Here is a 12,739-nt window from a genome sequence, read left to right on the forward strand (position 1 = left end):
AAATTGAAATTCAGTCGCCCAGTTTTCGTATGCTTCGGGCAATTAAAGCGAGTTCTTACTCCAGCTATCCAAAGACGCCAACTCTTTAGTATCGGTACTTTCACCGTCGCGAACCCAGCGCCTCCGTTAACTCCACGCTTTAATTTGTCGACATGTAACTGAAAGTGGTTATAGCTACGACTGAAAGCTTTGATGGCCAGCGAACACTGATAATTCTGTTGCAGATGAGCCTCATTAAGTTCATTTAAATTTGTTTCATCTGCTCGACAAGTAGATAATTAGTACTGAACACCTTTGAATGAGTTGCTGCCAAAATTCAACTCCTGTTTATTATTTCTACGAATTTCTAATAAACGCATTTCAGGAAAAGACTTTAAAATTGAAGATCGGTTTTCTTCGTCTTTGCATTGAAGAGTCAATTGATTTAGACTAAATTCAAACATATTAGTTAAAAATGTCAATCAAATGCTCTTTTAGTGTGTGTTTTTGCTGCGTTTTTACCCATATTTCATCTATATTTACCGAGCAGGTGGCATTGGTGCGAGATTTGATTGGCTCAGAGTGTTTTGCAGTGAACAACGCTGTTATTACAAGAAACAATTACTGCAGTTTGTTAGCAGTGTTTGAGCGTGGGTTATTGAATCCGATTGACCGAACGGTAAACTTCAAAGAGACATCAAATTATCACAAAACAAATACCGTCCGTTTCATGTAATGAGTGTGTTTTTTTCTCTAGAATGAGACTAACAACGGAAGGCTGTCCTTCTAAGATTGTTGTTCCACCTAAATCAACTTCACGAAAAATCCCCTTCACATAAATTTGTTCTCCATCTATATATAGGAGTCCTCCCTACTTGTAAGTTTAATATCAAAAGGTAGAAAGAGAAGAAAAGGAAAATGCGAATCTTAAACAAATATTTAAATACTTACAAATACTCGACTTTAAAGAAAGGACTTTTAAAGTACATGATTGTTGGAAGTAAATTAACCATGGGCACATATGTTCGTTTGTATTTTTTTATTTCAATTTTATTGGCCGTTTAAAGGCGAATATAAAAGCTGCTTTGGCTATTAAAAACAATATAGGTTATGGTTATTTTCAGATTAAACAAGGCAAATAAAAGATTTAACCTAGGCTACAACGTTTTGATTAATAAGTCGCGCTTGTTCAAATAAAATCACGGTACAATTTTGGCCGGTTTCGGCGATAAATTAATATAGATAGCTACAGAGCATGCGTAATTTTGTCAATAGACCTCTTCAGCTTCGTTTGTTTGTTGTCCTATTTCAGACCTCGTGATGTTACCCTTGAGAATTGTTTTTTTTCAAATTCAAACAACTTTACGTGAAACTGAATGAATGATTTCCAGATAGACAAAGGAAAATTCTCTGAAGAGCATCACAAGATCTGAAATGAGGGGGTGAATCTGTAACCTGAATTTCAGACGTCCCTCTCTGGGCGACCAGCTAGTTAATGTGCAGATCCGTTATTTTTTTGGGCAAATTCCTCAATCCGCTACTATTTTCTTTCAAATCAAAATCTATATTACTTGAAAACTAAATGTTGTATATTTTCAATGCAACTGACGGAAGCTGTTTTTTCTGCCAATCTGTTTAAAAATGTTTCGTTTTATTGCCTGTTTTTGCGACAATTCCGCCAACAAACCGACGAAGACCGATCCGAATTTCGTTTAGAATCCACGGTCAGAGCTTCCTGACATGAAAAGTCCGGAATCCGGGCCAAAATTCTCAGCTAATTAGCGTTCCACCGTACTGCACTGAAATCTGCGAATCCACTAGTCTCCCCAAAAAACGGCTGCAAAGGAGACTACGAATCCGCTCAAGTTTGAAGGATTGTTGACTCGTGGCCAGTCTGTTCAGACTTTTTTCAGTGCTACTCTTGATAATGTGTTTGCATTTTATTACAAAAAGCTACCAAAATAGCGAATATTACAAAAACACCTCTTTGAGCCGAGGTAGCTATATTTGATGTTTTTTTAGTTATATTAGATGTCGTTCTTTCATAGCAGCTTTGTACTAGAACAGAGCGCTGCGCTAGTTGTTGTGCCCAGTCCCACTTCTGTATCAGTGTCAGCGAGATACTCGAGCGACCAACTCATTTCTCAACACCAGAACCTCTGGTCCACTAAGTCCACTGGTCTAATAAAGTGTCAACGACGGGAGAAGTAGTCTTTCAAAATCTGAAAAGGTAACATAGAACCTCCGTTTAAAATATATTCACTCGAATTTATATGTTGCGAACAATGTCATGGATTGTTGCGTGGGTAAGGCAGTAGGGTATCAAAAAGATGATTCCAACTTTTGTTGTTTGCTACTATAATCTATGGCAGACCCAATACCTAATGGCTGCTTAAGCCAAAATTTAAACTGACATGTATCGTGCAACTGGTATGGCTGTCGTGCAGAAGGTTAAAAATAACTTATTATGCAGAGAGCCGTATACATGGGGAGACTCTTTCTAACACGTGGCCTCTTTGAGGTTGCGATTGAAGATGTTTTCCTGAAAGAAACATTGTTAAAGTTTTAAAAAGACTAAAGTGTAGCACAAGTACCTTCGTCTTTGACAAAACCATTATTATCGTGGTCTGCAAAATCCACTATTTCCTGTACTTCCTCCTCAGTTATTTTCTTCCCATACCATATGTGCAGCGCCTCCTGTATTTCACTGACGGGCACGTGACCTTTCTGTTCCGGATCGAACACGTTGTAGACACAGGTTACCTCGGTTTTCTCCTGTTGGTCTGCTACAATCTCCTCCAGGAACTTGATAACCTCACTGAAGGTTATTGTTGGTTTGTCTAAAAAAGTATAAAATTTATTTTGAGTAGGTGATGTTCAAAAAGGCTGGTTGATCCTGCAGGTTTGCCTAAGGCTTGCATTTGGTCGATTGCCGTACGCATAGATCACTTCACTTATAATTAAATACCTGAAGAAGAATTGACGTGAATTCAATATTTTCTTCTCTCTATTTCAAACTAAAAACAAGTCTTCAAAACAAATTTTTAAAATACAACAAAGAAAATTGTACCGCTATTACTACCACAGAAGCATGCATGCGCGTATGCCATAGCCCGTATTATAATTCTAGTGATGTCTTTTCTGTACCTGCTAACTCCAGTTCATTCAGGTAGTCCCAAGCCTCTGCTTTGTGAATGTTGTAGCCCAAATTTCTGAGTAGCGGGAACAAAAACTTGAATTGTATCTTACCAGTGGCATTCACGTCAAACATGGAAAACGCTTCTTCGAATACTGTACGAAAGAAAAGATAACAACAACGAAAAAAAAGTAAGTAACCGTCAAGCTCTGAGCTGAGAAAGCCGTCACAGACTCAAGCCGAGGTCAATACCCTCCTTTCTTTTATACATAATCTGCATTTTTCTTTGGACTTTCTTTGGGAGAACTGAAATCACGAATTGATTGCGTTCTATTAATTTAATTTCATCACTAAGATGCGATTCAGGCGTTTAATTCTAATCTCGATGACATTTTTGTACTTCAATCACTGTCTAGTGCATGGAACGGCAAACCGTTATAATTCAAACTAGAGTGAATTTATTTATTTTCCGAGGAACATAAGAGAGTGGAACGCACTTCCTGCGGCGATTGTTGAGTCTGACTCTCTTGCGTGTTTCCAGTCTGGACTGCGCGATTACCTAGGTAGCGATTAAAAAAGTACGTGCGGCGTGTTTGCTCATTTATTTTTATTTATTTAGTTGTTTACCCATAGTTATCAATTTAGCTTTCCTATTTTAGAATTTTTCATTTATTATATATGTATATATTGTATTTTACCTATTTTAACTGACTGTTAGGGCTTTGGCAATAAGTCAAATCATTATGTTGAGACGTTGGTGTGATATTCGAATGGACTTTTACCGACTTAATAAAATGTAGATGTAGATGTAGAAAAAGTAAGATTTTTTTTTCTAGTTTAGAGGAGAATTGAAGAGGGTTGCTTTATATATGTCATTTCGGCATACCTTCCATGTGCTCTTTTGTGAATACCACTTTCTTCCCCGTGTCTTCATCATCACAATACATTGAGAATGCCTCGTTTACTCTTTGCTGAAAGGCAATATTTCAGTAGTATACATAAGGGAGTATTTTTATATTCTGATATATTACCGTTACTTCAATCTTTTCCAGTTGAGAGTACACATCCGTTTTCTGGCTCAATCGTATTATACGAATTTTCTAAATGGTATACCAACCAATCTTACTTCCTAACATAAAGCACCGCACCGGCTAACATAAAACAACCACGGGCACCTTTTAACGGGGTATTGACAAATTTAAGGGTTCCTTATTGATCTTTCAAGAACTTGAAGACGGTAATAAAAAATATTTTAAACTTTAGGAGGTGAACTTTAAGTCTGCCATCTTCTTTCTCACTCGGCTCGCGATAGCTGTTGACATACGTACTCTTATTGGACTCACTGTTAATAAAGGCAACCGCTACTTTATCTGTAAATTACCTCTCTTTGTTGAGCTCTCTTGACGGAAAATTTCAGATGTCCTTCTGCTTGCTTTAGGGCATGCATCACTTCCATTGCGTATTTCAGAGAAGCTTTACCCAGGTAGAAATCGTTGATCTAAAGTAAATCATTGACATGTATCTTTTCATCATAGCAGGCCACGACGGAGGGGAACTTTGAACGAATAATTTTTTTTCATTATTTATTAAAGTGCGGAATAAAAGTTTCTAGATAATGTATGAATTGAAATATTTTTATTCTACCGCCAATATCTTATCGCCAGGGAATAGCTTTCCTTCTGCAATACTTTTGCGTCTGACATTTGCCACAAATATTCCCGGAACACCTTCACTGTTGCCGTCGGTTTTCTGTCCTTCTACTAACTGGATCCCAAGCTTGGTGGAGTTTTCTCCTGCTGTAACACAGATTGAGAAGGAAATAAGAGATAACTACAAATGAGGTCCACAGGTAGCGTGGTGTTTAATTAATTTCTGGTTCATCATCTCTTGGCGTTTAAATTTTTGGTTAGTCGTCCTACGGGAGATTTACACTTACAATTTTTTTAATACTGGCTTCAGCCGACAGCAGCCACGAAGTAATGTCTCACAATGTCTTTTCTTAAGTTTAGTCCATAGCCATAGGTTTGCAGCTTTTTCATGAAAATATTCAGCTTGGCGAGGTTTTTATGCGAGTGATGCGCATGTTTAACTAATCATATCATAGCTTTCAAGAAACCTAGGCTAGCTTCGGGGTTAATGTCCAGATAAAACAAAAAAAAAAACAAAAACAAAAAAACAAACAAACAAACAAACATAAAAACGAAAAAAATAACAATTTTAATTGTTGTTTAACTTTTCCAATGGTCGTATTTTACAGAAAAAGCCATTAAAGATTTGTCCATAAATTTGCATGCATTCAATGCATGATTCCAACTCAGTGCTTAACAGATTTATAACTTAAAACCTTAGAAATGTTCACAATTAATTAAACTAAAGATTAAAAAAAAAAAACCTTTAATGTGTTATAGAAACCTCTAATACCCCAGACCTGATCCTGGTGTAGTGATTATTTCGACAGTCTCAATCTCCGCTCGCTGCTCACTCTGACGGCGTCGCAGATTATTTAGAATTTTCTTTCTAACTTGAAGATCCAATGTGGTCTGCGGAAATAAAATAGATGATAAAACGGTGATATAAAAATACACGCTCATAGTCTGTTTACAGACCCGCAATTTTCTCTCAAGTTCGTCGAGAGTTTGGAAGCAAGATATACTGAACCGCGGGGAATCTGAACGATTGCCAACGCAAAGGCAGAAGGAGACACGATCATAAACGAAGGGCCTAAACCAGACGTTTGCCATACATGAAGCAAGATCTTGCAAGGGGGTTCTGGGAGCGGTGATCAGAGAATCAATGTGACTGTTTCACTATACAGAACGACAACAAATACGCCAAGTTTTCAATATGTAGAATATTTAACTTAATATAGAGCTATCTACTCGCCGATGTTCAGCGGCGAGGTAGTCCTGTCTGTATAATAAGGAAATTCAAAACTCGTCGATGTTCAGCGGCGAGGTAGTCCTGTCTGTATAATAACAATATCCTTATTATACAGACAGGACTACCTCGCCGATGATCATCGGCGAGTGTTCCGTTCTGTATATCAGTGAAATGTAGTAATCACAGATTATTACATTCACATAAAATACAATTTCTCTATAGATATAAACATTCACATAATATGTGACTGTATGTACACCCTTCTGGGAGCATACCCTCGAGAAAATTTAAAATCAAGAAGCTCTGGAACTCTTTCTTCGACATTTTTCATAAGGTATTTCTTGAGAAAAATCAATCTAGTTCAACTTGGGATTTTTTCCCAACAGAACATATTTTGTTTTTAATTTGGGGTTAAAATGAAGACGAGACGAGTGCCTCGTCTTGCCTATTGCTAGTTACGGCCCTGATAAAAGCCAGCAGAGCTGATGAAGTTGCGTTAATATGTCTGAAATGTTATTTACAATTATAAATTTGTAAACGTATTTTAAACAGTTATTGGATGAGGTTTTTGTGATATCCGGAATAATCAAGGTCGAGATAAGTGTTATCAGCCGAAGCCGAAGGCTGAGGCTGATAACACTTACAGAGACCTTGATTATTACGGATATCACAAAAACCGAATTTAATAATTGTTTTATTATACATTGTTTTTCTGGAAAAAATAAGGACAAAACGACTACAACCGTTCTACTAATTCCTACTTGCCGTCTTGCTTTTGAATGCTTTTCTCTCAAAGTATTCGTGGAATAGTTCCTCCGCAATCTTTGTCGGTCATTTTGTGTTTTCCGAGAATTATATTGTCCAGCAATTTTTCAATTTAGGTTAATGTTTTCCTCGGTTGAAGAAGCGAATCGACGAACTATGAATTTCCTTCGCTGTCAGATGTGTCCCACATTCCTCTCGGAAATCATGCATTGCGCGCCCAACCTACAGATTAGTGAATAATCTGCTAGCAGATTATTCACTAATCTGTAGGTTGCGCTGATTCTCAGAATTAACTGTAGGCTCTTAGCCAATGAGAAGACAGATAGTGACTACAATGTATAATAAACTTAGTAATTTAGTTTAGAAAGAGCATCAAAAAGCTAAAATTAGGCAACTTGTAATTAAAAGTTTCGATTAAGTTTGCTCCTAGTCTTTGCCACTTTTTTAATTGTAATCATGAGCATCCATCAATTTATGGTACCCGAAGAATCTTCTTCCCCAGTTGAAGGTCCAATGTGCTCTGCAGAAATAAACACGATCAATCAGTACATTAGCTGTTTGAGTTGTTATTTTTCTTACTCTGACTTTGTAAATGTTTTTTCCTCAAGGTAAGGAAGAATATCGCAGAGCAAAAATGGAGCAATTTGCATCTTGAATTTCTTCCTACAGTCTACAGAATTTAAAAGCCGTGGGGAAAACCCTATTTATACGAATAGTCACAGTTGTTACGGCCCACGTCTACAGTTAGCCTAATTCGACTGCGGCTCATCCTAGTTGTACTTAAAGGGGCCCGTGTGTTATATCCAATTCGGATAAAGGCGGTGTTACACGGGACAACTTGCAATAACGATTTTTTGCGCACAATGTTGTGCGAAAAATCGAACTGAGGACGATTTTTCGCACAATTTTTGACTCAGCAACACGATGCGAATTTTTAAACCCAAGTCAAAAACTCGCAACGTGTTGCCAACATTCAGTGTTGCGCCAAAAATAAAATCGTTGTTCCAAGTTGTACCGTGTAACACAATCTTAAGTCGAGGTGTAATTTAAATCACATCGGCCCTAAATGCACATTAAAATAATTTATATGCAGGACGCTCTTACCTTGGTTTCTGTTTCACAATCTTTCGATCTTCTTTTACGCTTTTTGTAAATTCTAACGGTGGTCAAAATGGCAATAACAATCCACAGCAACAAGACACATGCTATGAACCCGAAGAACAGTGTGTAGGCTACAATGTTGTGTGGGTTTTTGAGTGATTCTGCGGCTTCCTTTTCGTCATTGTGGCCTGCAAGTTTGGCAAGGAAGGAACCCATGCTGAAATGAGGTACAACACATGGACATTACTGCAAGAAGATACAAAACCAAAAATGACATAAAAAACCAAGTTTGAAAGTTTGAAAGCAGCACGCCAGCAAGAATAGTCTTGACGTGGGTCTCAATATTGGACCTCACACGTTAGTACGGTACACTAAGGAACGTCACTATTTGTCATACAACCTGTTAAAATACTATAAGTAAAAAGGTAAATGACTACCAGATATGGAAAAAGGCCAACATTAATGGCTGGACTGAAGATTTTTAGACCATTATAATTTTAAGGGTGAAGTTTTTCTGGGATGGCGTTGCTCTGGATGGGAGAGATGACGCGTAGCCATCCAAAGACGTTTCTATAAACAATCCTTAACACCGGTTGTTGGTGTTTACATTTTTTATAGAGCAATGCAACGACATTGGCCTAAAAATGTAGTTTAACCACATAGTTAAAATTTTTAAATGTAGTGAGAAATACGGCGCAACAGGAATTAGATTTCTTTTGCATTTATAGTAATAAGTTTAGTTAGTCTATTATTTAATGGCAGGTCCACACCAGCCTTATGGTTGCCTTACCGGACCTGCCTCGACAAAAAATTATGTATGTATGTAGGAAATTGTGGCGCTGTTTTTATGCCGGGGGTCAGTAGTCACCGGAGATGCAGGAAAATATACAAGGCAATTTAGTTTTCTAGTACTATGGGAAGAAAACTGATCATTTATTCCGCACCTGGGTGCATTTTCTATTGCAAAATATTATGCAGTGTTTTGAAATTTTTTCTTTCACCTCTCTTGTTTTGCTTTTTTGGAAACCTCGTTTCTTACCCTCCCTTCTCCCGTTCTCCTAGACCTCTCACCTCGCCTCCTCCACGCCACTTTTGACAGTTATTTGTCTAATTCCATCAGAAACGTTTTTCAAGTTGGTGTTTCTATTGTGCTGGGATATTCCGCAAATAATTTAACATTTCAATGATTAACAGTTTTTCTAAATGGCACGGAACAAATGTGATAATCATTTCAGTTTAATTTTGTCTTTTGAATGGAAACATACCATGGAAACGTTATATATGTAAAAATAAAACGTAAAAACCTTGTTTATCATAATAATTGTTTGTTTTTGTTATCACGATAATTTCAGTTTTTCTGTGAATAAAAACTTTTTAAGACACATAGGCATTCTCTGTAATTTTGTAGTCTTTCCCCGGTGCAATTTGCGGAACATTTTTCGCTCTACGCACTTTTAAATTTTAGCAAAATTTTTCAATGTACATCACTTTGTAATTAAAAAAAAATATCGATTTTTTTTTTTACAAAAAGATATTTTGTGATTATTGGTGACACTGTCGTTTGACACTGTGTGGTCAATAGCAGTCAATTTCTTATTTAAGGGCAGACAGTTCTATATTATAGATACGTACAACTTAGTGTTATCAAGATCACGTGTTCGGGCTGACAGTTATTAATTTGCAAACGATAATTTGAATTTTCTGCCCTCATCACGTAAATTTACATTTTCTGAAAAAGAATCGTAAATGCTTCCAACGTACTCAAAATTAATGAAGAAAGTTTAAGCTTAAACAAAACTTTCACTAATAACTGTGAAGCAAAGATAATAATATTCGACGCGCAAAATCAAAGTATTGTTACAAATCACATGTTGTCAGACTGGTCACTATTCGTGAGTACCTCGGACGAGTTTTTATGTTAAGTACCTTTTGTCAACCTTTTAGTTATGAGAGCCTTCGTGAGAAGTGTTTATCAGGGAGGTCCAAAGTTGGCGTTACAATTTCTTGGCCACCGAATTCGGCATTTACTTGCGACAATTCTTTGTCCCGCTTATTGCGAAGTCCTCCTGAAAATATTGTCACTTGCTTGACTTCCCGTCATAAGGAATTTCTGACGTAAGGTAAATAACGCAAACGTTTCATTGTTTGCATTTGCCCTATAGGCACACCGTCACAGAGACAAAAATACCGTGCTTGTGATTGGCTCTCAAGTTTGTAAGCCATTTCAAGTCAATGTCACGAGATTGTATCTTAGCAACGTTCATCCTCTGCAAAAATGAACTCCTACATAAGCGCTATTAGCTTTGGCTAAAGTACATATCGACAAGATACGCACTTGCGTTCGGCTTATCGGCGGCTTGTAGATTCATCTTTTTCTTTCTTTTTCGCTCCAACAACCGATTAAAAAGCGACAAGGTAAACGACAAAAAATTGGTTGAGCACAATAAGCGTGAGTGGCCATATTAAAAGTGAATTGAATTGCTTTTAGCAATGACAATTATGTATCTTTAATTGAAATGAAATTCAAAACAAAAATTCACACTTGCGTTTACCACGCATTTATAAACTTTCTCACAATTGGTTAGATCAGTTTTTGTAAATAGCAGTTTAAACAGCCGGAAAGAAAAAATCCAAAGGCGAGCCGACGTTAAGTAATATTATCACAACCAATATCGAGCAATCAAACGCATTTTCACTTTCTAAATGCATTTTAAACTGCCACTTGCATAGATTTAACCGATATAAATTCAATTCGAATATGATATACTTATATTTAGCGTTCAGAGCCAGAAATTAGTTACAGCCTAAAAAATAAAAAGTAATGCAATTCATTCATATTCATGTACGGGAAAGTTGGGAAATTTACAAAAAAATCAAATAGGTACCGCGGTATCTTCGCCATACATATTGAAAGATTCTTGAAATTACAGGTTGTTTAAGGGTCAGAATGGATTCTCATTTTCGTAAATACTAAAGCGTACCGAAACACTCACGTGAAATGTGTGGTAACGTCAGGAAACTGTGCTCATAGGATTGAAATTGTTTCAAGGCTGGGTTAATATAGTGTCTTTAATCCATTTTTTTGCTTCAAAAGAGAGGGAGCTCATAACCCGCAGGACCTTTTCAATTCCGGGGTCCTTCTCCAAACCTAGGGCAAAAGAGGTAGGCAATATGAAGCATGTAGTCACAGGCAGATATGTGCAAATTGGAAAATATGTGAATGTTCAGTTTTGTCTGCTTCAATAATTTTATTATACGTGTTGTCAAAAGTTTATCTGGCGCAGGGGTGAGAGCGCTCGTCTCCCACCAATGTGGCCCGAGTTCGATTCCCGACCTGGCGTCATATGTGGGTCGAGTTTGTTGTTGCTTCTCGTCCTTGCATCGGGGGTTTTTCTCCGGGTCCTTCAGTTTTCCTCCCTCCACAAAAAACCGACACTTCTAAATTCCAATTCGATCGGGAATCCGAGGGCCACAGGTTTGTTAGTCCCAAGACTATTAAGTGCTAATAATTTATTATTAGCACTTAATAGTATTTAAATCGGCATATATATTTAAACGGCTTGGTGATAATAACTATCGGTAGTGCTTTCAGCATTATGCAATGCCAAATTACAATATTGTTATTCAAAGCACCAGCACACTGGTAAACACCGGACACATGATCGCAACTAAACAAATAAACATTAACAATCATCGTAAGTTAACAAAGGAATACTTTTCAAAGCAGGTTTGTTATAGAGCAGTAGACCGAGTATATACAAGTGGGTCAAAGGATTTACCAAAAGTCGGGAATATTTCGCGATAGCTTAAGATTGGGTGCTCGTGCTTGTTTCAGTGTGTATCACGCGACGTAACCTCTTTGAAGAGCTAGCTATAGGTGTCTAGTACATGTATTCCAGGGAGTAAAATTGGAAATAACTTTTACAGTTGTCAAAGAGAAAGACGTGTACTGGGAATAAAGCCAGGCTGACTTGTAAGTATATAATGCAGTAACTTTAGAGCACTTAATACATGGGTCCTCTTGATTTGTGGAAAATCCTAAGTCGGCGACAACTATCATGGGTGGTCGAAAAAAGGCCTGAGGAGATAAGTTTTTGTTCCCACTGGATTTTATTTTTTAGCTTATATTCACAATTATGCTAATCAGAAAGTTCACCATAATTGGCTATCTTTAAAACCTACTATTACCAACGAGATTCTCATTGGGTGAAAATGTGTCAGAGGAAATTACTTTCAGACAGCTGTTACTCTTAGGAATAAACACTGTATCATTATTTACGAGACTGAAGTAAAAAAAAAAAGTCTCTCTTAGACAATGAACTGGCTTCGGCTCACTTCGGCAAGTGATGGGAATACGGCGCTGAACAAACTAGAACAACCAGCTATGTATACAGAGCAGGAGTGGATAATAGCATCGTTTTTGCGTCAACCAAGTATAAAGGACTATTTATTGTAGAGCTCTTACTGATAATATTCCTCCAAGAAAGGCCCACATTCAGAAAATGCAATGTCCTAAAACATACATATTGTTCAAGTTTAAACAGAAATATTCAGAAAAATAACAGCTTGAGAATAAGATTGCGCCACATCTTATATTTTAAGTGTAAGTTGCGATTACTGAAAACGATATCATATTGGAAATAAATAACTCGCCGTCCCAGCTGAATGGACTAGTATCTTAACGAAGGAATCATGTTTATGAAAACTTTACTTTTCGAATAGTTAATATTTCAATGATTTCACATTTAAATTAAAAGACATGAGTGCTATTTTTGCTAAATTAGAGGTTTTCACAAAAATAAGATCTTGATGCTTGCATGAAAACATCAAAACATTTATAATAGTGAATGTGTGTCCAGCAGTAGCAGTGAAATATAT

At 37.0% G+C, this 12,739-nt stretch overlaps 1 protein-coding gene across 3 annotated transcripts; it reads right to left on the minus strand.

Annotated features, from left to right (window-relative positions):
* Positions 1-1,003: 1,003 nt before the first annotated feature.
* Positions 1,004-9,951, minus strand: LOC144657100 (uncharacterized). Of its 3 annotated transcripts, none has more exons than XM_078517395.1 (10): positions 9,788-9,951; positions 7,865-8,078; positions 7,242-7,280; positions 5,544-5,655; positions 4,760-4,911; positions 4,497-4,613; positions 4,002-4,086; positions 3,127-3,270; positions 2,574-2,819; positions 1,004-2,201 (listed from the first exon to the last, which is right to left on the minus strand). In XM_078517395.1, exons 2-10 carry the CDS (start codon positions 8,075-8,077, stop codon positions 2,161-2,163), a joined length of 1,149 nt encoding a protein of 382 aa, XP_078373521.1. In that variant the 5' UTR covers position 8,078; positions 9,788-9,951; the 3' UTR covers positions 1,004-2,160. The 3 variants fall into 3 exon arrangements, with proteins under 3 accessions (XP_078373521.1, XP_078373522.1, XP_078373520.1); XM_078517396.1 differs by having other exon boundaries at positions 4,760-4,908; positions 7,865-8,107; XM_078517394.1 differs by having other exon boundaries at positions 7,865-8,107.
* Between the last annotated feature and the right edge of the window lie 2,788 nt (positions 9,952-12,739).

The sequence above is a fragment of the Oculina patagonica genome, chromosome 6 (genome assembly GCF_052425735.1).
Source record: "Oculina patagonica isolate OP01 chromosome 6, crgOcupat, whole genome shotgun sequence".
Classification (NCBI taxonomy): domain Eukaryota; kingdom Metazoa; phylum Cnidaria; class Anthozoa; order Scleractinia; family Oculinidae; genus Oculina; species Oculina patagonica.

Coding starts and splice junctions, on each gene's coding strand:
- LOC144657100 (XM_078517395.1), bottom strand. CDS start 8,077: ATGGGTTCCTTCCTTGCCAAACTTGCAGGCCACAATGACGAAAAGGAA. Junction 4,912..5,543: donor AATCACTACACCAGGATCAG/GTCTGGGGTATT, acceptor TCTGTGTTACAG/CAGGAGAAAACTCCACCAAG. Junction 2,202..2,573: donor TGGTTTTGTCAAAGACGAAG/GTACTTGTGCTA, acceptor TTACCTTTTCAG/ATTTTGAAAGACTACTTCTC.